The sequence below is a fragment of the Aythya marila genome (assembly GCF_965140915.1).
Source record: "Aythya marila genome assembly, chromosome: 1".
Classification (NCBI taxonomy): domain Eukaryota; kingdom Metazoa; phylum Chordata; class Aves; order Anseriformes; family Anatidae; genus Aythya; species Aythya marila.
The window spans coordinates 122,215,840-122,241,002 of NC_139042.1; the positions used below are offsets into that span (position 1 = coordinate 122,215,840).

Here is a 25,163-nt window from a genome sequence, read left to right on the forward strand (position 1 = left end):
AAGGTAAAACAGTACAACTGAATATCTTACCTTTAACTTAGTGTTGCATTTCTGATTTGTTTTCTCCTTTTAAATGAATGTGACAAATGTTCTTCCATATTGCATTTCTTTTCAGGATAGATCCCTTTATCCTTTCAGCTACAAGAGACAGCAAGATCTTTGGTCCCAAGTTACGAACTTTGGGCACACAGACAGATTACAGGGATGGTGAAGCCCAAACGGATCCCTATTCCCCTGAATATGTAGTTCCCAGTGGCTCAGTCCCTGAACTTCTGACTCTTGCTACTCTCACTTGGGGTGAGTTGTGAAATCAAAATAAATTATAACAATTACATGCCCCTTGTAGCAGGATATTCTCTTTTATTCAATGTCAGGTTTCAAGTCTATTGCTGGCTTTGGTAGACCATTGCTGTCTTCCCTTAGGGCACATTATTTTAGCTATTTTTAAAATATGTGTGATATTTAACTGCTTAATAGTGCTATTCTGAGGCATTTCATAAAGAGTTTTAAGATCACTCAAGATTAAAAGGTTGTATGTTTTACTAGGAGCAATTTTGCATTTACCTGATGTTCCTCAGCTGTTCTGACATCAGAAAGAAAACCGTAAGAAGGCTGCCTCAGAATGCAGCTTGTGATCCTCATGTCCCAGTGTCTCACCTGCAATAGTGATAGATACTGGACACGCCAAAGAAAGTGTCCATTCTCAGAAAATGTCCTCCTTTCCAGACTGCAGTAAAGGAATGAAGAGCTAGTGTTAATGCCAGCTAAGCTATAGCAACTGTAGGTCCAACCTTTACTCATTCTGTAGAATTTCATTGGCCTTAGAAGTATTTACTTCTGATTATTAACTGCTCTGCATTGGTATAACATATGAGCATGTGCCCATGAAGCTCTCTAAAAGCTTAGTGTACTGTTGGATTCACGATTCTTCTAAAGAGCTGCTACTGCTTGTCCTTGTAAGGTCGGGGGCTACCAGCAGGACTAGCCGAGGTGGAGATGATTGAACGTGCCCGGGAGAAACGTGCGTGGGAAGCAACTCTTCCAGCCATGGACAACGCTGCACAAATTGCGAAGAGGAGGAAAATGATGGATGATATGGAGAGGAAGGAGTGGGCCTTTAGAGAACAGGAAATAGAAAAGTAGGAGTCCAGCTATACACTATTTCTTTTAATTATCACCCCAAGAGAGAATAAACAACAAGGCTTAGGGGATTGGTCAGAGGGTGCACACCTTTGATTTCTGTGAAAAATCCCCTGATTTTCCGAAGAAATATTTTTGTTAAATTCAATATTAGAGACTGCTACCACAACAGTTTTTCACTTTTCAAAATGAAAGATTAAATATTAAATATGCAGTATGAACTATCTATAAAGCAGTGGTATGTGGGATTTGATGACGACAGGATTGCACAGAACACTGCAAAGTGCTTTAACTCATACCTGGCCTTTCTTTACCTTGCAGGTTGCAGGAGATTCGACTGAGAGTCTTAAAGAAGCTGCTGCTGAGGCAACAGGAGAAACAGAGTGAGCTGGATGCCAAGCGCTTGGACGACCACTGGCAAAATCATCAGAAGGCTAAAAAAGAGAAAATGAAAAAGATTCAGCATGACTTTGTACTGAGTAAGTCTGAAAACCAGGGAGAGAGCAGTACAAGACAGTTTTCAAACAAGCCCTTTCTATCTGTAGAAAGTTGCAGTCTTTACTGAAGATGAAACAGTTCACAGCCACAATATAGATACGCATGGCCAGCATTTGTTCTGGTCAAACAGCTTATATTTTGTATTACCCAGCAAGAGCCTTTGTGAATTTCTGAAGATGAGGCTTTTTAGAATTCCTTGTATGAAGAAACTTCTTATATTTGTGTTTTCTTTCTAGTGCTCAGGAAACTGATAGCTAAGAGGAAGAATGTGATGGGGAAACTGGAGAGACGAGATATCATCAAAGAGTATACTGACTTTGCATCACAAACATATGCTCCTTTATCTAGGATTGGTTATTTCCCAGACAACCATTCTGAACGCTTTGTTGTAAAAAACTTCTATCTTAGCACTTTTGCAGGTAAGGCATTTCAGAACATTTAGTTTTTATGACATATTTATTAAAAATTTTGACGAAACTGAAAATTCTTTTTCCATCGCTTCATTAGTTAGTCATTCTTTGTGTCTCTTAGGACTGTGTGAACTGGAAGCAGCTCTGCCACATTCTGTCACCCAGGCTAGGATTAAAGCTCCAAAGCCTAAGCACACTACTACTAAGACTGGATTTGTTAAAAGATCAGCAAGACTAGAGGTGGAGCTGGCACTGGTTCACCAGGTATGGAGCCGCATCCAGCAGCAGACTGTCAGTTCCTCTCAGGTTTTAACTGTTCAGAAATGCTTTGGGGAAGATATACATTTAAGCTTTCTTCCAATTTGCTGTGCTAAATTTGTATTTTCTATAAGACAACTTGAAGGACGGCATATCAGACATTCAGACTGTTTCAGGCATGACCAGCACTGCTCTGGAACACAGTCTGTCAGTACTCTGTCTCCCAAACATCTGTGCTTCTGTCCAGACTTGTAGAAAACAAGTACAGCTGCTTCTGTATCCCTACAGATCAAGTATTTGGACTGGAACATACTATGTCAGTTAAAAATTTGTCTCCCTTTTCTCCCATGCACTTATGGTAGGCCTGCTTGTTGCACTGTCAAACTACTAATAAATAAGGAAATTGAATCTGGAGTCATATTCAAAAATTCTTTGCATATTTAAAATGTACATTCTAAGTGCCTATTGTAAAAACACCTGCAGCAAAAAATTATTAAAATGACCCCACTCATGAAATTGGATCAGAATAGGGGCCGCATATCACTGTTGTTCCCTAACAACAGTATCTGATTTGCAAACATGACCACAGTGTTTTGCATATCTTAATTTATCACAACTGTTCATGCAAATAAGGTGCCCATATATGCAATTAACCACTGAGGAAAGAAGTGCCTCATTTGCATCTACAATCACAATATTTGTAAATTGCATGTATTTTTAAGTGTGCTCTTTATGATCCTGTTGAGGGTTACCTTTCTTTAAAATCAAGCCTATTCTTGCTCGACGATGCATCTCTGAAAAATACTAATTTCATTTGTAAAGCTGGGCAACTTTCACTTACACTTTCTTTAGTAAAGAAGTATTTCCTAATTGGAAATTATGTGTATAGCTTTCTTGTTTTAGTGTAATGTAGTAATACTCAATACAGACAGTGACTTTCTGCTAATGAATTTTAAATTTAAATCTTGTTCTGAAAACACAATATTATTCCAAATTCCACTGGATCTTGTGAAAGATGAAGCATTGCATCTGATTGTTTTTCAGAAGGGAACTTTTCGAGGAAAATATTGAGTGCTACAGGAAGTGTTCAAGAACTAAGGACATTGGTTCGCTAAAGATTTAGAGAAGATGACACAGCACTATCGAAGGGCTCTAAGTTTGGGTGTTTTTCATGTAGAATCAAAGCAGTGACTATATATAATCATGGTCATGACATTTGTGGCAGCTCTCACAGGCAGCAGAACGTTAGCCTGAGCTTTCAGGGCTGAAATCCAATTACAACAATTGTGTTTTGTTTGTTCAAAATACTTTTCATGGTTTGAAAGACCACAGTGGAGTGCCTAAACTGTGGTTACTGATAAGAAGTATGCCCTAATGCTGGATGTTTACATAATAATGTCTCCTCAAAGAAAAATTGATAGCCAAAGAGAATGAAATGCTGAACACAAAAGCGGACAACACTGGGTATTTTATTCGGTAATCAATCATTTGGTTGGTATAAATCATACCTTGATTTATGCCTTTAACTGAGGGGCTAGTATAACAAATACTCATTTCACCTCCACAAAAAGGCTAAACGTATGTTCTTTTAAAATTGCAAAACATTTCCTTTGCAGATAAAGATAATAAATCCACGGTGCAACATTTAACTACCAATTTTAGATGTACAGAAGTAGTCACCAAACTGGTCAATTCAGAGATGCAGAAGGTAGCGACACTGCTGAAGACCAGACTGCCTCAGCCATTGTTAGATTTAAACAGATTTTCTGCTCAGAGCAACAAGAAAAGAAACAGTTTAACTAACAGTCAGCTTACAGGTCTGCAAGTGTTACTGCCCTAATTAGCTCTTAAGCTCTGTGGTTATGCTACTGATTGCTTCTCTGGGTGGAGTCTTTTGCTTCTCAAGTTTGGCAGCTGTGCACGTTCTGGCTTAGCAGAGCCTCTTTGACAGGTCTACCTCATAAGCTACTGGTGCTGTCGAGAAGCAGGCAGTAAAGGCTGCAGAGTACTTGACTTAACAGAATTTACCACTTGAGAGGACAGCTGCCTGACCACTTGGCGCAAGCAGTCCCAATCCTGCCAACAACCTCCTCTGGCACAAAGAGCGTGAAAGGCAATTAGAGATCATCTCAGAAGGGCTGTGTTGCTTTGCATTATTTCTATAGCCAAGCAGCTAGACCAGTTATCTCTTCAAAAGCCTCTTTTGGGTACTGTCCTAGCACTCGATCTAGACATTTTCTCCCATAATCCTGGAAATGAAGCAGAACTCTAGGAAATTCAGAGTGCACGGTCATCTGGCTTTGGAACGAGCTTCTTTTATTTTCCCTGGCTAATCTGTGGAAGAAGGTAGCAAACAGAGGAGGAATGCTAGACCTTAGCATCAGAAGAAACCATTTTAATACAGGAAATTTCCAAGGCTCGCTTCTCTGGTGAAGTAAGTGGCAAGATGGCCTAGTCCTCCTCGTTGTTTACCTCATGGTTTACCATACTGAGAGTTTCCCTGAGGTTAGAGGCTGTAAAAAGGGACAAGAGAGGATCCAGAGAACTACAAAAAGGATTTGTGTCCTCTTGAGAATAATAGCTTCTTCCAGACTTGAAACTAATCAAAAAAGAAGTGATTTTAGAGGAGTATCCTGAATCATTTTTGCAGGAGTATTAACGTATGCTCAGTATTCTTTGAGTAGTTCTCGTTTTAGAGAACATGGCAGAAACAGGGGTGACTTGGGATTTACAGTAAAAAGAATGAGCTGTATCTTAAGCCAGATCTTTAAAAGGACAAGGAAAGCCAGTTCTTAGCCAGCAGAGATTACAGTGATTAAAGCAGTATAAGTGAGCCATTATATAGACAGCCTTAAGTGAAAATCCAAGGCATTAATTTAGTTGAAGAAAGAGATAGCGTACTGATACAGCAAATTACTAGGAAAGAAAAGCAGCTCAGGAACTGAATACATCAAGGAACAGAGGAGCGAGTAGAAGAAATCCCAGTGCACAGCAATACGTGGGTTCAAGCCAACCCTCTGATGCTCTGGTGACTCAAGGTGGGGATGAAGTGTCAGGTGTTTTCAAAGTGCTGGATCCAGATGATGTCAGAACAAATAATCTCTCACCTCAGCATTAAGTGCAACTCTCATCACATCTATGTTCTTCATCCCGTTGCTGGAAGGAGGCAGAGAAATAGGAGGGCCAAGAATATCTCTGAAGAAAATCTGTGCCAGCTTCAAAGGGGAGGAAAACCTGTTCAAGCAGTTACTGCATCAAGAACAGATCTCCAGCGCAGTGTTAGTTGGCTCATGCTCAGACAAGCTCTAGGAGCTATTATGTCAGTCTCGATCAGCCAAGATGCAGCAGCCGTGCTGCATTGCAAAGCAGGTACTCACTCTGTCCTTGGTGATCTCGCTGTCCTCATTCATGGGCAGAAAGGAAGGGACACATGCCTGTATACTGTGTGCTATACATGAAAATATACACATTGTCCTGCGAAAAAGAAGATTAAAGAGAAGATAATGAAGAAATCTAAGGAAGTATTTCTTTGAACGGAGAGTTGGTTCTCAAGCCACTATCCTGTCAAGAGTCATGCTTCCATCAGAAGCCAGCAAAAAAAGCTAAAATGTATGGCCAAAAGCAGGGGTGCCATTTCCTCTTCACTGCTTTCACCATGAAAATGAAAGAGAGTTGGAAGATTTAGTTGGACCTTCACTGCCCAACCCTATCAGATTATACCATGGCTCTGAACCTGAAAAAAAATAACGTATTCTACCTCAGGAAAAAAAATAAATCAACACATGATTTGTAGGCAGTGCCATATGAAGCGTGTTCAGAAATTTAGCATCTTCATCCTTTGATAAGCTTTAAGAAAGTACTGTTCAGCGATTCTTCGGTTCTGGTCTCTTTATTTATAAAACGGTAATTTGTTAAGTTAGGTAGAAACTGTTAATGCAAAAAACATACTTTCTTCTTGTATGTTGAAGTCTTAAAATGACTTAAAACTTCAGGCTGGTGAAAGCAAATGGTAACCAGTTTTTAATTTGGAAAGATAACCAAGCAGGCACGAGCTTGTGCTGACATGAATACTTAACACCACTTCTGGGAAGTGCAGTTATTTCTTAAGTCTACTTTTATAAAAACTTCCTCTTGTCAGAAGTGCTCGTATATTTTCCTGCCTTTAAAAGTTGTAATTCTGGTTAACAAGAAGTTTTTTTTGAGGATAAGGTATTACTAGGAAACTTCTTATGAATGCAACATTGTATTAATAAACATAGGAGCCACTGTTTTGAAAATAATCACAATTACAAGTGCTTTTTTCTCTTACTTTTCCCCCATCATGCAGAACACCTTATAAATCATAGCAAGCAGTACTATAATCTTCATACCAGAGAGCTGTAAGGTCATTAAATACAAGAAACGGTTTGGAAAATCTCTTCACATTTTTCAGCTATAACCATTTCACGTGGCTTATAAGCAGTTTATAGGCTTTGATTCTTGCATTATTAACATGGTCCGTTTCAGAAGTTTTCAGTAATAAAGCTTTTTACGCCCTCCACCTAGAAATCTCTGTCCTTTTCTGGAGCCATTAATAATCCTAGCTGTAAAGCTCAGCTCCAATATACAAGAGGAGTTTTATACAATGACTACTGTAGTTTCAAAACCTTATTAATTTTACAATTAAATTTAGTGCGAGCGCCATCAACTTTGTGTTGCTGGAGAAAGAAATTCAGCGTGAGATTTTTTTTCTTACATTTTTCTCCAGTTTTCATCCCCGCTGAAACACTGTAGTTGAGCATATCTTTCTAGCATGCCTTCTCTGTTAAAAATAAAGGAAAAAAAAAGAGAGAGAGAAAATAAACTATTCCCTGCTGGAATATGTTTGTCCTTTCTTTAATAAAGGCTACAGATCCAAGTGATGCTGCAGTAGGATTACATTTTTGAAGGAAGTTTAGATGCATGTACTCTTCCCTTTCTTCCTGCAAGCTGCAGTGAAATGTCCTACAGCAGCCAGGTGTTGCAATGCAGCTGGAGGAGATTATTTGATTATCTTGCTCTAAGTAGCTTGCAGCTGGCAGGACTTTGGCTCTGTAAGCACTTTGAAAATATCTTAAAGTGGCCGAAGTCTAGGTGGCAATTCCAGCTCCTTTGGCTGACAAGTTTTGTCATCTGCCACCAAACAGCTGCAAGCAGGATAAAATCTGCATTAAATGACTTGTGGATTTTCCCAGTAGAAGGAAAATCTCAGGCCAGTCAGCTTCCCTTTCTCCCTTAGTCCACTGATGCAGTTGCTCTGGATGCCACAGGGCAGAGAAGAGTTTCAAAATGCTCTGCAAGGAAGGAGTCCTGGATCATTTACTTCAACCCTGTGTGGTAACAGTATATCATACAAAGATACCTCACAGAGGAAGGAACACAAAGCTGTGACTTCCTTCGTGAAATCTCCTGACCCCACAACACTTTCAACCCACAAAAACAATCGTCACACCGAGAGTTAAAGGCAAAAAGTTACAACCACTCTGTACTGATGTGCAAACTGCAATTACACTGTGATATTTCTGCCCATTTTTCACATTTTGAAAGTATCTTACCTCCATCATAGGAAAATGATTGATGTTTTTATTGTTGCATAAGGCAAGAATAACATACACCGCTAACTCTGATTGCAGGTGGGTCAGTGTTTAATTGGTTCAATGAGAGTCCCATTTTAAAATGAAAAAAACCAACAACCTGCTTTTAAAAATGTATTATTTTAGTTTGTACTAAATGAACAAGTAACGATCAAGTTCGTAGAACTTCTGGATTAATTTTAGGTGACTTGCCCTATGCAATTATTTAGTTTTTCAACTGTTGTGCAAATGAGAAAATTGAAGGCAGAAGCCTGCAAAATGCAGATTACTTTCAACCCTCTGGAGTCAGTGTGATCAGGAGCAGTCAGCATCTGCAGGAGTGGCCTTGATGTCTTGTTCTATCTGGCCCAGTTCTGATTAAATTGTATGACTCTTCCAGGCACTATTGGAGAAGAAGAATAAAGTCGAAGAGCCAAAGAAGCCCCCTCGCTTCCTGGAAAAAATAGAAAAGCCTGTTCCTCGGCCCCCCACTCCAATTCTGGAAAAACCATCAGTTGTAAGTGGAATGGTTGTAAATGATTGTAGCACTTTTTTTTTTCTTTTTTCTTTTTTTTTTTTTTTCTTTTGATCCTTGATTGTTCCCTTCCTAGTTGTTAAAGGAATGCCCAGGGAAGGAAAGAAGTTAGTTTTATCTAACTTCTGTATCTGTATTTGTGTTAGAAATAGCCAGCCACCTTAAGACCCTCTCATTTGTGTATTCTTTAAGGATATTAATAACCAAAGAAATGAAAATCTCTTACATGATCTGTTGGCCAAATCCGTAAGTCAGCTTTATTCATAAAGAAATAAATTAGTAGGCATGTTGTCCCCTTGTTCTTTGAGAACAAAAAGGCGGAATCATGTACCTCTGCAAACATGGATTTATTCAGTGCCTTCCGTCCTTCTGATCTGACAACACTATCATAATCCAGCGAGCAATTAAGTTTAGTCCCATTGAAGTCAGCGAGACTTCGGGTGCTTAGCACTGCACACGCACTTCATTAATTTACTGGAGTGAAGCTCTAATCACTGTGTAGGACTCAGACTTTGATGAGCATGATCCGTTTAATTGACAGTTCACAGAAAATGATTCTTCTGCAGAGATCAGAACAGCAGTAAATGCATGTTGTGGTATATCGTAGGAAAACAAAAACAATTTTTAGGGGAGCTGCAACTTTTTCTTTCTTGAAATAATGTGTTTAAGAGGTGTTTGCCCCAGTGGATTGCTTTGTCTGCTTATTAACACTATTGTCATGATGCAGTAAGAATCAGACACAATTACTATTTAAACCTGTGAATTTAAGAGGGTTATACAACCATGAAAGCAAGAAAGAGAAAGTCTTATTAGATCATCCATGCCATTGTTGCACAGTATGATGTCCTGTGTTTTATACAGTCCATTTTAAGATGACTGAAACAACAACATCTCCTCGGGAAGAGCTTTTTACTAACAGCAAAAAGCATTTTTACTAACTCCTAAGTGTTAGGTATTGTACTGCAGTGGCAGATACCACTATTTGATACAGCAGTTTGGCAGATCTTTAAGCTACATGGACAAAAAACAGGAGGATTTATCCCCACACTTACAGTCATGCTTGAGGCTATTTACAGACCACAGTTTGTGTGGTTTTTGTTGTTGCTGTTTTCTTTTGTTTTGAAAGAGTTCCAACACAATAGAATTCCACCTAAGCTAAATCTGTCCACGTTTGGTTTATTTTCAAATATCTTTGTAAGTGAATACATAAAAGAGTGTATCTCTGCAGTGAAGCTCCATCTGTAAAATCAGGGCAATTCAGCCACTGAAGAGCACCTCTGTATCATCTTCCACCTTGCAGAATCCAAGTAAGGTTTCTCTTACCAGCTGGCTGTGAGGAGCACTAATAGCAAGGCTTTTCTGTGTCATTAGTGCATCTTTTCATGCCTTTTATGGATATAAGTCCCAACTGCTAACTTCACCAGCCTCTTCCTGCTGGCGTTGTGGACCTCAAAAGGAAAGAAAGCATGCCAGAGTGGCAGGCTGGTGACGTGGACCACAAGGGATATGAAAGAAAGTGGAGAGAACAGAGGCACTACTGCAGGCCTCCTGAACACCTCTTCCCCAGTCATTTTTCATAGAATCATAGAATCATTCAGGTCGGAAAAGACCTCTAAGATCACCTAGTCCAACCTTTAACCTAGTACTGACAAGTCCACCACTAAACCATGCTACTAAGTTAGTTCTACATCTACACGTTTCTTGAAGACCTCTAGGGATGTTGACTCCACCACTTCCCTGGGCAGCCACGACCCTTTCAGTAAAGAAATTTCTCCTAACATCTTACTTAAACCTTCCCTAGTGCAACTTGAAGCCATTTCCCCTTGTCTTATCACTTGGTGCTTGGGAGAAGAGTTTGATCCCCATCTTGTTACAACCTCCTTTAAGGTAATTGTAAAGTACAGTAAGGTCTCTCCTGAGCCTTCTTTTCTCCAAGTTAAACAAACAGCCCCAGCTCCCTCAGCTACTCCTTGTAAGACTTGTTCTCTAGACCCTTCACCAGCTTTGTTGCCCTTCTCTGGACACACTCCAGTACCTTGATGTCCTTCTTGTAATGAGGTGCTGCAAACTGAACACATATTCAAGGTGTGTCCCCACCAAAGCTGAATATAGAGGGACAGTCACTGCCCTAGACCTGCTGGCCACACTATTTTTGATACCAGCCAGGATGCTGTTGGCCTTCTTGACCACCTGAGCACACTGCTGGCTCATGTTCATCTGGCTATCAACCAACACCCCCAGGTCCCTTTCTGCCAGGCACCTTTCCAGCCACTCTTCCCCCAGCCTGTAGCACTGCTTGGGGTTGTTGTGCCTCAAATGCAGGATCCTCATACAGTTGGCCTCGGCCCATGGGTCCAGCCTATGCAGATCCCTCTGCAGAGCCCTCCTCTATCATTTACATCACTGAACAATACAACTCCATGTACAGAAGATTGCACCCCACAAAAATTTAGGCTAAATCTTGTAGTAATTTGCCTTACCTGTCCAGCATATGTGCCAGTCTCCACGTCCAGAATTCTGTCCTGAAGGGGTTGTGGGCCTCGCTTACCTCTGCTGCCAGGTGACATGGCATAGTTCAGCTTTCTACTGGACTTCATCCCTTCTTTCCAGAGAACAAGAACACCCAATATCATAAGGCAATCCTTTGGCTCGTTCTGCTTTGCTCCTCTTGGGTGGTGTTATGGAAAGGCAGGAATGTTTCCTTATGCTTTTGGAATACTTAATCTGCAACACCTAAGAAAAAACAGAAAAATTCAAGCCTACACCATTTCTCTCATCCCACACTCTTCCTGGCACTTCTAAAATAGCACATTTCAATTCAGACCTTACAGGCTTTTTATTAAAACAACAACAACAACCTCCTTTCATTTTTTAGATTTTTTTTTAATCCTTGCCAGGCAGCTGATGGACTTTCCTCTCCTGCTACTGTCAACTCAGCAAGACCCCCTCAGTAAGAAAAAATGCCAGTTGTTCCTCTATTTAAAATAAGCCCTTTTTTGTTTGTTTTTTTCTTATCATGTGGTCATGTTCTCTTTCTCACTACACTAAATCATTCCTCCAAGTTGGTATCAGTCACACAATGCTAGGCCAGTAAAATTCTCAAAGAGACCAATTGCAATATAATCTAATTTATTTTACTTCTAAACTATCACTTTCTGAGCCTTAAATTTACTGAGTTACTCTGATAAAGGTCACCACTGGCATAAATATCAGATGAAAAATGGTATATGTTGCCTTTTAATCCCCTTTTTTATGGTTAACAGCTCTCTTGCACCTCCTTAAATAATTCTTCTATCGTCTTGGTGTCTTGACCTGTAAATTCATGTAGTTGATGCTCATTTTGCCAACTCGGTCAAGCGACAAGTAGTACTTTCAATGTATACAGTCATTTTCTCCATCAATATCTCCTTACTGTTAGGTACTCCTCTAGTACCTTCTAAAATCTCGGATAGATTATATAGACTTGCTCCCCCACCTTTTACAAAACATGGAAGTATGTGTTACTCTGACTTACCTTCTTTTCCCTAGAAATTAGAAGGATAGCGTTCAGAAACAATTGAGAAATGGGATACAAATTTGACTCTTTGATATTTAGGTGGGTGATTCATAGAACTCTCAATCTCTGAAAGAATAATTAATTATTGTGTGGTTATTTGTTTTGTTTTGGCAGGAGGAAGAGGAAATAGAACTGGCAGTGATCTGTCTGCAGAAGTTGCTCCGAGGGAGGGCTATTCAGAACTTGGTATTTTGTGTCTCTTTGTTGATGTCTGTCTGCAGAATGGTGGTGGGAATGACTGAAGGTGTGTTTGCAGTCTTTATTCCCCAGAACTAATCAAGGGTAATGAGGCTTATGCAGCATATCCTCCCATATGTCCTCTGTAGTCCTTCAAGGCTGAAATTGTTGCTCTCTAGCCCAAATTTGTTACAGTTCCTACACACCTGTGAGTGTCTCCCTGTTCCTGCCATCCCCTACACTCAGATGTTTCATTAGATGCTTCACAGTAGAATTAATCAAATAGCAAATTCTAGACTAGATCTAGACTGTGCCTAGACATTTGCTGTGATCTAGACATTTTGCCTTAATTATGCTTATTAATTAAGATCCCAGGCGCATAAAACTTCTCACATGCCAGCAGGACAGCTTGTATTTCCCACCATCTTCACAGCTACCTGTGATGGTGAGCTGATAATTCTTGGGTGAGAAACAGTTGACACATACCACCACGATTTCCAGCAAGTGCAGGACACATTGTTCTGCTTCCAGTGGAGGAGAATTGTGCCTAAGTAAAAATTAACTGAGTAGCCATGCCTCTTGGGTTTTACATTAAGCAAGCCTGTCACTTTTGATCAGACCAGTGCAGAGGGTTGGGTTTTCAAGCCTGCTGTTGCTTTCTGGCTCATTGATATTCTCTCTTGCACTAATTGTTTAATGCCTGTGAAGTGTTCCCATGTGGGACCCTGACCTGAGCTTTAGTAAACAATGCAATACCGTGGAAGTGGCTCGAGGTGGAGTTTAAGCTTCCCAAGACTTCTCCAGTTCTGCAGTGATCTGTGAGAAGGATGCTCGAGTCAAGGCTGTTGACTTCCACAAGGTTTTTGAGAGTCATGAAATGTCCCATCATTTTTAGGAATTTCCTGAAACATAAACCTGTAGTAGGGACAACAGCAGTTTAAACAACCTCCCTGTCAACTTACTGCCTTGAACTGCTGCTGGACTCCCTCAGAACGAAGGTCAGAGACCATTAGATGTTAAAACAGGGGATGTCTAGCTTAAGCCTGAGGAAAAAGAGCAGGGCTCACACTGGGAAGGTTTCACACTGAGGTTGGTATAACAGGATATCCAGAAGGCTATTTACCTGTTCTCTTCACATTGGTTTTTGCTGTTTGGCATCCCAGCGGTCTGAATTCTGGGTGAGTCCAACCAGAACAACAACAACAACAATAAAAATCTTTTGTGATAGTGTAGCAGGGCGTCATCTATACCTCATGGCAGAAAGTCACAGCTTTCATCTTCCATGCAGCAAGGTTTAGTCAAGCTTTACCCCATGGCTGCAGGGTAGGTTTTGGGAATAGCTGGCCCTGCAGCCTAGAGGCTGAGAGGTGACCCCACAGCTCTCTGCAGCTCCCTGAGGAGGGGCAGCACAGAGGAGGTGCCAGCCTCTGCTCCTGTCACCGACGATGGGATGCTGGCAAAACGTGTTGAATATATTCTCCATTTAATCTGCCTGGTTGCTTACCTTTATTTAAAAGATGTTTGAAGAGAAGGAGAAGCGGATGGAACTGATCCAAGAGCTGCGCACCACTCACGCGCTCCATGAAGACGGACAGCTGCTTCTGAAAGCAGAGGAGCAGACGATACGGGCCTTACAGCAACAGCGTGACTTGCAAATGCACGAGGTTGGCACATAAAACGGGGAGGCTGATTCCCCACGCTCCTCTAATGGGGTACTCTTTGCTTGCAGCAGCACCAGCGCTTTCACATTTAATTCCTTTATGTTTTATGTTATCCACAGTACAGAAAGCACTCCAAGTAACTCAAATACTTTGCTTGCACAGACCAAACACTGAACACCTGAGGGGCTAAAAATGTTTCTGAGATTCCCCAGAGCCTGCAGAGCAGCTCTGAGCAGACTGAGGCGCCCTGACCGCAGCTGCTGCCCAGGCTGTACTTGTTTATTTATATTTACAGGGCCCTGAACAAACTGCGCTGTCAGATGAACCTCAGTTTACCCCCATTTCAGCCTGTTTGTTGCAGTAACCTGGCATCGCAGTACATGCTTGTCACTTGCACCTGTCAGATGTTTTACTGAATGTGTGTTTCTGCTGTGTCATTCCCCTGTTCTTTTTCTACCTTGGCACACCTTCAGGCTCTTCCTCAGGCAGAAAGCATCACAGGAGAAACCAATGTTGGTTTAGTTTGTAAGTCTGGTAGGGACTGAGACTTCCAGGACCTTATCAGTGGTGTTATAGTGGTGTACTTGCCACTATTCTGGAACGCAGGGAAATTCTGGGCCCCATCCTCTACCAAGAATCTTGTGAGAGTCGGGGACACAAATTCTTATCCTATTTCCTTGGAGGGTAGTGGATTTCCAGAGCAAAATGAATCAAATGGCAGCTGCTGGTCTGGAATGCATCATAAGGAAATTTTGTCCAGACTTGAATGCATCTCAGATATGCAGTATCTCCCACATTTGTGCAGGTTTACTTATTGTTTTTACCACTCTTCTGGTGTTTCACTGACCAGCTGTGAAGCAATTCTGCAGGTTGTGTATTATGATAACAGCATCTACTCGCCACTGGCCTGGCCGAGATGATGTCGAATTGCTGCTTCCTGCTGGGTGGACAGCAACAAAATTTCTCCACGGATCTCAGTGAAAATGGAGTGGGGTGACTGTGGTTTGCTCTTTATCATGTCTAGATGTTCCCTCATACATAGGGAGCCCAGGTGTAGAATTCAAGAATACAGGATTAATCTGCTGAGAAAATAAGAAAAAAAAAAATCCTTAGGCATTAGGAACTTGAAATTGCTCCCTCCCTTCTGGAAACACAGGGAAGAGTAAAGGAGAGGCAGTTCAGACATCATAACACCATTCACAGAGAAGGGGAGAGAGCAAATGGTAGAGATGCTGACCTCTGATCTCAAAATTTCCTTCTGGGAGAGCCGCTATCCCCCTCTGCTGGTATCTAACTCCTCTGCTCTCACTTTTTTTTTTTTTTTTTTTTTTTTTAAGGAACAAACAAACAAACAACAACAACAACATTCTGAAGGCACACAGTCCAAGGCTCAAATCTAAATATTTTGAACTATAAAACTCTGGAATGCATGTGCAGCAGTTTTCTATGTGTGCGCCTATTTTAGAGTCACTGATGTTCCACAGTTCTTTAGTTCTTGTTGGTCACAGGTTTCTCAGTTTTTTTGTCATTTCTAATATAAAAAGGGGCATTTTTCAAGAAATATTTTCTGCGCAAGGAAGACTAAAATTCCAGATAGAATAGAGAAAGATAAATGTGGCTAAGCTGAAGTATAGCAAAATCCTAAGAAGCAGGTTAGTTCCTTGGTATCTATCCTTGTGAGGGGATGCAGCAACTGCATTGCTGTCCTCCAGAGATAACGAACGTACCGTAGATCCTGTCATTTTCTGGAATGCAATCACAGATACCAAACCCATAAAGCATGAATAAGGTGTGAATGGCACAGCAATGCCAAACACTTGGACTCTGGTCTCAGTTCTGTCACAGTTCTGGTCTCAGTTCTGTCACAGACTTGCTTATTTTCCATTACCTGGAATTTTGAGTTCTCATTTGCACATCTACAAACTCAATATAATTACTGTTGCTTTGAATTTTTTAGCATTTAGTACTTAACTTGTACAGTTTTAGGTAATAACTCAATATCTGAATCAGCAGGGTCTCTCAATTCCTGTGTTACCTCAGCAAGTTATATCTCTTTGGTTGCATCATCAATGTCCAACCAAAAATGTACCATTTCACTGAGGTGGCTTTGAACTGTCACAAACATCTTGAATCTTCAAAATAGCATAAAAATATGTCTGTACTCAAAATTGTGCAGTTTTCTAAACCTTTACTCAAACTCCAGAGTCATAAGAATTGAGGCTTTACTTTCCAGATGCTAGAAACTGTATTTGCCACTTATGATCCTATTTTTCTGTTCTGGTCTAGCTAAGCTTAGCACGGAAGGATGAAGGATATGTGGTTGAAATAATTTCACTGTCACTTTTGTACCTCCCCTTTCTTGGTCTGGGAAGTGGAGCAGTTCCCCAGTAACAAAAAGATGGCCTAAAAGATGGTGACTATTCTGATTATACCCACAGGCAAAAAAGCAGCTCATAATAGCAGGAATACAGTGCATCTAGTGTTTTATCTCCTCCCACTCACTCAAGGGAGGCAGCTGCTTGTCCCAGTGCGACAGGAGCAGGCCTCTCCCCACACTGGCCAATTTTTGGCCCTTTTATGCTAGCAGAGGCTGTACGCAGGAACATTACATTATGCAGAATCCAAGCCTGTGCATGTAAAACAAGAATGCAAAGCTCCCCACGGTTGGTGTGAGGGGATGTTGCAGAGCTGTTTCACATGCCTGTGGCAGCCCTGGGACTCGGAGAAACATTCCTGAGGTTTGTAACACAATTCTTTGCATTTTTTTTTTAAAGCTGTCATCAGTGGAAAGCCGCTTGGCCCAGGAAGAAGGAAGGGCACTGGCAAACATGTTTGATTTCCTGTCCAAAGAGCTGTTGAGGCTGCAGGAAGAGCGGAGGATCCATGCGTTTGTCATGCTGGCTGAGAGGCAGAGGCGGATGCGGGAGGCAGAAGAGAGCGGACGCCGTCAAGTGGAAGAGAGGCGTCGGCAGGAGGAAGATGAGATTTTCAGACAGGCAAGAGAAAGAGACTGGTGGGACAGCGGGCAGCCTGTGGGAACTGCCTGCTGCTTGTGGGAAGGGCTGGATGGAAGGGAAGTGCTTCACTGATGTACCTAACTCATCTTTAGGGTCAGTGTTTTGTCACAACTTGGCCTGTCCAGGAGAGCTGTTGGGTGCTCTCCCAGGAGAGGTGCCTTTAAACAAGATTTTGGAAAGATTTTGCCCTGCAGAAAATGGACTGCAACAACAACGGGTGCCACAAGATGAATTGTTTTGAAGCAATGAGAATGGAAAGCATAACTGAAGTCCAGAACTTAGTCCTGAGATTACCCCATTCCATAACTGCTGAATAGTCCTGCTCCTACTCCCCAGCTCCTGGCTGCATGAAGCCTATTTCTCCCAGCTGAAAAGAATGAGTGGGAGCCTAATTGACTAAACCAATAATTTTCAAACTTTGTGGGAGGAGGTTAATACCAGGAGAGCCTGAAATCACATTTATTTTTCTTTTAATTGTGTCTTTTCCTCTTTTCTGTTTCTCTGAGTGGCAATCAAGGTGGGTCAAAATGCAATAAGCTTAGGCCTTTAACACTAGCAGAAGGAAAAGATCTATTTCTAGAATCTCTGCTCTACATCCATTGTAAGGAAACAAGTAATTTCACCTTGGTTTTATTCATGCTACTTTATCTGGCTTGATGAGTGCTTTTTCCTCCAGCTTAAATGAAAGATGATTAATTTACTGAAGCCAATAATGACAATTGTTATTTGGCAGCTGTTGTTCAGGAGGCCATGAGAACCAAAGAAGCAACAGCTATAGGATTCATAGAGTTAACCTGCTGCAGAAGAATTGTAGCTGCAGATAAGTTTGGTATCTCACACTGGTTCCTTCCTGAACTTGTTTCTGAGTTTGTTCTCAGATAGGATAATTAGAGAAGAGGATTTTACACAAGTTATTCTTCACAGAAAGCACCTCTGAAACCAAACCGCAGGCTGGTCTGCCTGAAATTAAGAGCATCTGGTGAAAACCTGTTGTTCTTATTTCTCCAGAAATCTGGTTCTATCCTCTTAGCAAAGCAGTAGGCAGTAAGAATAACACCTTGGTGTTTTGTTCCAGGTGGTGAAGGTGCAGCAGAGCACTATTGACTCCTACTTGGAAGACATTATCCTGAGTACCATGGAGAACACAGCTGAAGAACAAGCCCGGGAAGAGATTCAGAGAATGGCCGTAGAAATCAATGACATTGCTTATGAAATGGAAAGTTGGTATGTTCTTAAAAGACACACTGGAGGCCACTTGTAGCAGTGTAGAGCCTGCCTAACTGTCTGCACCTGTGGTTACATGTATAATTTAAGACCCAGGAAGGGTAGAGCAATGCTGTTCATGACCACCTCTTTAGTGTGACTGCTGTATGGGAACCACACCATTACTATCTGGTACACACGTATAAATCCATCAGAGCTTTATTCCTATACAGCATGTGCCAGAATCCCTTTGCAAATCTCTTGTGGGATCTGTGAATCACCCTTTTTAGACTTCTCCATGCCAGTGCGATGCTGTGACTGAGCTTTAAGTGAATCTGGGAACTGCCTAAAGCAATACCCCATTCATACTGGTCTTTTCATTTATTTACAGTACTACAGAAAATCAGTTTGAAAGAGATGCTAAAGATACAGCTGTACAGCAGTCTCATTCTGGGGTGGCTGTTCTTTAAGAAACTGCCAATTTCCATGGGGGTCAGTCATATTGATGGCTGCCTGACAAAGCGCTCTGGGTAGAGTAACTTGTTGAGAACACCACAGTCTTGTGTTTGGCTGGGGCATCGGCAGTGAATACTTTTTAGGACCTGCCAAACCTCCGATTCAGTTTCTATGCTCTTTTTTTTGGAACAGAGCCATAAAAATCCCAATGACACAGTGACTCTCCTATGGTACAGCAGCTGTGTATTTTGTAACCAGATGAATACAACCAGAATGTCGAAATCCTTGGGGAGAATGAAGCGTAGATAATGCATGCAGCCCTTGGGCCAATTGGGAACCCACCAAACACTGGCATGGAAAAGAACATGGGGACCAGCCAAATGCAAAGTCACAAAAGGGAAGAATTTAGCAAACTCAGCAAAGGGCCAAAAACTAAATTGTGAAAGACCCAAATCCTTGGAGGTACGTGTGTGTCTAACTCAGTTTGTCATCTGTGAGAGCTGGGCTCCTAAATACCTTGGAGGATGAGGAGTCTAGGGTGATCTTACCCCCAGAAATACTGCTTCCCCGATGCAGTATTGAACATATTGGCAGGGCAGTGCAGAGGACAGTAGTCACACTGCCATCGCAGTGCACCAGTTTAGAGGATAAACAGAGACTCAGCTGACAATTACTGCCATGACAATGCACTCTCTTGGAAATGGTGAGAATATTTACAAGGGAGTTGTGTGTTTGCAGAGGTAATCTGGAAAGCAAGTTATAAAATACTAATATCACTCTATGCGTCTGTCCTTTAGTCGAACTCACCTACAGTCAGAAGAGATTGTAGCAGAGCTGGTTTATGCTTTCCTGATCCCGGAGATTGAGAAAACCTCTATCAGAGAAAAAGGTAAGGAGTCCAGTTTTATGCTGTTCCTCAACTGCTTCACCCTCCTCACTTCAGCTCACTGAAAGGAAAAATGCAGTGCCGAGGGTTACCGCAGTTCTCTGAGATACATCTTTTGCACTCTGCAGTTAGAAAGTTAAGCCCTCTGGTCCTTTTTCACCAATTTCTCATGGGCTTTAGTCTTTTAAAATGATGGCCTGAATTCAGATCTGATGCAATTTGATGCAACTGCAACAATAAAAGTACATGTGTTGAAAAAAATCCATTGTATCTCCAAAAAAACAAACTGAAAAAGGTCTGTAAGTGTAGCATGGTTGTGAATTGTCTATAATATGGCAATTTGTAAAATCTGTAGAATTCTTTACCAAGCAGATTACTTAAATACATTCCATCTGTGAAAGGAAGATTACATGATTTCCCATGCTTTTTCCCCCCAGTTGGTTGAGAACTAGAATCAAAAATAAGGTTTTAGGGTTGACTATAGCGTTATCAAGCTTTAAGGAGATAATTTTGCAATTTTAAAGGATATTTCTGTTTAGTCAAAATGGAATAGTACCTGTCAAAATAGAGAGGGGAAGACACTGGAAACCCGTGTATTACATCGAGGATTGTGAATGGATGGCTGTTTTTAACTCAGAGGCCTCCTCTGACCTGCATACTCAGAAGACTATGACTAAACCAGTCCAAGTGGATATAACTTAAGAAAAGCAGTTGTATCACTGCAGCGTCTGAAGTGGTCCTTGCCTTATTATACTTCTCTGACTTGAGAACAAAGGCACTCACTCTATTGCTTTTTCTTTTCTTTCTTTTTTTTTTTTTTTAATTTTTAATGAAAATACAAATCATGCAAACGCATTTTGTCATCTATGAATTGTACAAACCTCTTTCTTCCTGGTTTGTGTATCTATCACAACAGCAGTATCTATCCAGCAGCTGGCAATTCTGTGTAAGCTTAAATCAGCTCTTTTCTGCTCAGCCTTGCTTCTGCAAGCCTACCAAAGCAGGATGATGTAATTTTAGTCAATGAAGCCTGCAGCTCAGGTACTAACACACACAGGTTAGCCTGCCTCAGAAAGGAGAGCAGGCTACCCAGAGCTGGCCTATGATTCTGGACGTACAGAGCTACCATCAAGGAAGGGAATACATACTAAGCTTAAATAAAACAGCAGCTGATGGACAAAGCACCTCCCAAGCTGCAGAGGGAAAAAAAAAATGTTCAAAATATGAGACAGCTAGAGTGGATCTGCCTGGAAAGGAGAGCTAGACGCAGGCAAAATTAAAATGGAGCCTAAAAGAAGAGCAAGAGCAATAGGTGATAAAAGTACAAGAGCTCCTTCAAACGTGTGCAGGTGAAATTTGCCACAATACTCTTGTGACAGAAGCCATCACAAGAGCTTGCTGAATTATACCAAATGTATTCTCTGATGAACAGGCCCTGCCATAAATCTCCTGCACAGTGAGACCTTCGGAGGAGCAGAAGCAGTAACTATTCCATACAAATCCAAAGGGAATATTATCAAAGAATGTCATTAGATCTCATGAGCACATCAATGTTCTGCATTTCTGTGGCAGCTTTTAAAGCTTTCTCCGTAGTGAGCCAGATTATTCATTATGAACCTGTGTGTTTTATCAAGCTGGCACATTCCTGAGCGCACACCTTCCTTGGAACTAGCAGGGAGTGATCTGAGAGCACAGTTGTCTGGCCTGCCAGAGGAGCAAGTCTATTTGTGTAACAAAGATCTGAGGGCCTCCAAGCTCAGTCTTTGCCTATGCTTTAGCTTTCCCTTAACCATCACTGTTTTGCTGTTACCTAGACTCTTCTCCTCTCCTTTCCCCTCTCTTTCTCCTGTTCCAATGCATAAAAGTAGGAATTACCCAATATTGGCTCATCAATATTAGATTGGCTGAAAAACATAAAACGCAGTAAACAACAATCCTACAGTAGCAAAAGGGAGATGATAAGGCAGGTGGCTTAATCAATCTGTACTGCCTCCAGGTCTCACTTGAACTCTTTCTCAGTGCAGGCAAAATCATAACACAGGAGAGAGCAGATTTCAGCTGTAGTCTTCTAGAAACCTGCTGCAATTAATGGACACTGGAAGAAGTTAATTTGAAGCCTGATAACCTGAGCAGTTATGCCCTAAGCTGGAAAGGGGAACACTTGCACAATGCTTTACACTGGTGGTGGGGGGGAGCTCATCTTCAAAGTGAAATGCAAAGTTGGCTGCTGCTATTAGGTGGCAGTAGAACGCTTTCAGCCAAAGTTAGCAGGGCGTGATTTTTTTCCTGAAATAGGCTTTTCCGTAGCTGCAGAAGGGCTAAGAGCTACCCCTCCCATCGCCCCTAGGGAGAACGCTTTGCAGTACATTTCCAAGTAAAAGCCTTACCTCTTTTTACGCACAGTGAGGCAGTCCCAGAGAAAGCACATCTACGCTGCCCATCAGATAATCCACAGAAGCACAGAAGAGTTATTGGCTGAGCCGGCACTACAGCAGGAGACGTCTGCCAGCAGGGTAGAGGGAGATCCTCCAGCTGGGACAGGTGGTGGTCTGAGCCCTTCTGATGGGCCAGACAAGGATGGCACAGCCTCCTAGAGACAGATGAGCAAGGTGAGTCTCCTTTCCCTTCTGTGACCTGAGCTCAGAGCATGGTGAAAGAGAGGGAAGCGCATTATATTTGCTTTTTTTTACAGGGCATCCAGAATGCAAAAGCACCTCTCTCTCCTTTGGGCTGTCCCTCCTGCTGCCCACCAGCAATATTCTCCTGGAACCACGCTCTGTACATTTCAGTGTGGCAGCCCCAGTCCAAGCCCAGCCCCACAACCAGCTCTGGACCTCATAAGCTAATTTTCCTCCTCTAATTACTAAGAGAAGCTTGAGTGAGAGACCAGTGTTAGCGCTCCTTGTTTGTCTTCCTGCCACAGGCCAACCGAGATCTGCACCTGAGCTTTTGATGGTATTTCCTTTTATCAATCATGTTAAATGAAAAAATATTCCAGCAGTGGGAAATTTTGCATTGAGACCGAACAGGGAGTCTTTTCTCAAGCCTGTCCCACTGATTTCCTTAGTGGAGTAAAGCAAAGAGTGGCTTGCTGTGTGAGCACCACTATTAATAAGCATTGTGGTTGAATGAAAACCGTCCTTGACAAGCTACTAATGGGGGTCAGGGCTTGCATCATCCTCTCACATAGATCCTCACATAAAGAAAAGGTGCTCCTGCCCTCCGTAGAGTGGTTCCTGCCAACCAGGCAGTGTCTGTCACTAATAACCAAAGCCAGGTGACAGCAGAATGACACTGGGGCTGGTGTACCTTGGTGAAGGACCCATTAGCCAGCTCTTACGGCTTCTTCAAAGATTTTGCTCTTTGGGCTGACCTCTTTTTTGCTTTTTTGAGAACAATTCTGGAAAGAATCTGATTTCTTAGAGCCGCCTTAGTCACTCTGCCTTTCCGTCTCCAGGGGGCTGTGCAGAGAGGATGCTGGCTTTGCCTTGTTTGCAAGCACGGGGGTGCTCCAGCTCAGGATGTCAGAAACCAGCAGGCTGCAGACAGGCGCAGTGCATCTGATCAGAGAGCTGTCAGGGGCTTGCTCAGCTCTCAAACAGTCACCTGTCAAAACTCCTCAGGTCTGTGGGTTTAGCATCTCAAAGGTACATTTACGCCAATACCAGCATCAGACGTGCCAGTTTTTGGAGGGGCAGGCGTAGCCACGGCTAAACACCCAAAATGCTTACTCACTGGTGCTCTGGCTACAACTCCTGCAATAAATAGCAGCGTTAGCTCTCAATGCTAATGTGATAATGGGCTGATATCTGTGTCCTTCCATCATTTCCCTGAAACCGATAGCCCTGTATTCCACTGAGCTGTACATGAGAACTGGGGAGAGGAAGCAGAGCTGCTCCATGAAACCATTGCTGGGCTCTCGGTCACCGAACCAGGGGCACTGAGGGACCAGTGGGGACAGGCAGCCTCTGTAAATATTGCAAAACCCAGCAGGAGTCGGAGCTGGGAGGTGAGTTTTGGTGAGGGTTCTGCGAGGATGAGCCTGGTAGGTTTGGGGGATTTGGGAAAATGCCTCCGGAACGCCTTGCTCGTCGCTAGAAGTGAAGGTAGCAAATGCAGCAACATAAAAAGAAACTCTCCATGGCGTGGGAGGAGAAGCTGTGTAGGGTACTGGCTCTTTTGCCTCAGGCCACCTTGGACAAATTTAGCCTGGTTGAAAGAGAGGGGATAACATGAATCACAAGATCCAGTGTAATAAGAGAGACATGGAAAACTTGATGCAGCAAAAGAGTAGAACAGGAAGACCAATCCAGTGAAGCATTTACTGTATTCCTGAGGTTGCGTGTAGAAATAAATATCCTCCCGGTGGCTCAGTGCGCCGTCTGACGTGGCTTGAAAAAGAGAAGAAGCATTCTAACAGGTGTGGGAACGAACGTGGGCTGCAGCGTCCCGGTCTTCTCCAGGGAGACAGCCCCTCTGCCCGCCAGCGAGGGGGCAGGGGACTCAGGGTGTTATGCAGGGGCTGAGCTATAAATGTCTTGGCTCCTGTTAGGAGTTAAGGGGCGCTGCCAGGGTGAAGCCATCTCTTCCACATGACATCGCGTTGCATACAGACCGCAGGCCGTGGCAGGGTTCCTGCGGGAAGCTGCTTTTCAATGGTCATGTGCGGGCTTTTTCGGGCTTTGCAGAATGTGCTCGGAGGAGGAAAACGAGCACAGCCAGAGGGAGCTGGGATCGTAAATCAGCAGCACAAGAATGCACTATTCCCTCCTAGCAGGAACCAGAACTACCCCGGGGAGGAGCCCGGATCCGAACCAAACACAGCAAATGCCTCCAGGGCTGCAGAAATAAATGGAAACACTGGGGGAATTCTCCTCGTCCTGCTTTCCCTTCACCAGCTGCCCACCGGGAGCCGGCCTCTCTGCATCCCGACAGGTGTGGGAGCCCAGCTGGACCGAGCTCACGGGCACTGAGAATGGCTAAAAATCAGGCTTTTTGGAGTAAAATGCAGACTGGCTCAGGACTTCCCTGCTGATACGGCTCTTGCTATGTGGAAAGAGGAGATCCTTTTGCAGTAACTACAGTTCTGAGCAGCAAAAAGGACTATTTGTAGGATAACGTGAAGCCAGCACACCTTATTCCCCAGACACGTACTCTCTCTTCATTTTTGTCAGCGTAAAAACACAACAAACCCCTGCTCCTCTCTCTCTCCTGCCTCGCTTAAAAGCCACACGACCATCACAAAGTTGCTGCTGTTGAGAGCGTGCTCTGAGCACTGCTGTTTGCTCTGCTCCTGGTCCCACAAGCGCTCAGGCTCTGCCTGCTGCGTTACAGGGCTCAGTTCAGCCCTCTCACAGCTGGCCTCCTGGAAGAAGAGCCCTGGGTCCCTACCTGAGCACTCCACCCCGCCAGGGATGTGGGAACTGTTTTGGCAGGAACTTCCCGGGACGAGGAAGCGCGGGGAGCTCCCTGCCTGCCGCTTGCAGAGCTCGCTGCAGCTGCGCAGCAAGGAGCCGGTGCTGTTGCTCCTGGTGACAACGCCAGCTCCGAGCCCCAACAGCACCGGTGCTCGGAATACAGATGCAGCGAGAGGCTTGAAATGTTTTGATGCCTTCTGCTTTCCTAAATATCCCACTTGGGCAGCATCTTCTCACTCACCGCTTCACCTCCCCAGCATTAGGAAAGCAGCAGCTCCCACAGCACTGGGGAGCTGCATCCGCTCCTCTCTCCTTAACTAGCTGCAGGATCTAACAATGAACCTAACAATGAATCTCT

The 25,163-nt window shown here is 42.9% G+C and overlaps 1 protein-coding gene across 1 annotated transcript in view; it reads left to right on the forward strand.

The window, feature by feature from the left end:
* Positions 1-22,372, forward strand: part of CFAP91 (cilia and flagella associated protein 91) — a 30,261-nt gene extending 7,889 nt beyond the window's left edge. The window contains exons 6-18 of the mRNA XM_082751699.1: positions 116-297; positions 962-1,139; positions 1,462-1,619; positions 1,875-2,057; positions 2,170-2,312; positions 8,298-8,414; positions 12,103-12,174; positions 13,683-13,829; positions 16,601-16,822; positions 17,919-18,067; positions 19,300-19,391; positions 21,792-21,997; positions 22,081-22,372. Of these exons, the coding sequence (XP_082607825.1) occupies positions 116-297; positions 962-1,139; positions 1,462-1,619; positions 1,875-2,057; positions 2,170-2,312; positions 8,298-8,414; positions 12,103-12,174; positions 13,683-13,829; positions 16,601-16,822; positions 17,919-18,067; positions 19,300-19,391; positions 21,792-21,982 (1,834 nt within the window). The 3' untranslated portion in view covers positions 21,983-21,997; positions 22,081-22,372. The remainder of the gene's footprint in view (positions 1-115; positions 298-961; positions 1,140-1,461; positions 1,620-1,874; positions 2,058-2,169; positions 2,313-8,297; positions 8,415-12,102; positions 12,175-13,682; positions 13,830-16,600; positions 16,823-17,918; positions 18,068-19,299; positions 19,392-21,791; positions 21,998-22,080) is intronic.
* The last annotated feature ends 2,791 nt before the right edge of the window (positions 22,373-25,163 follow it).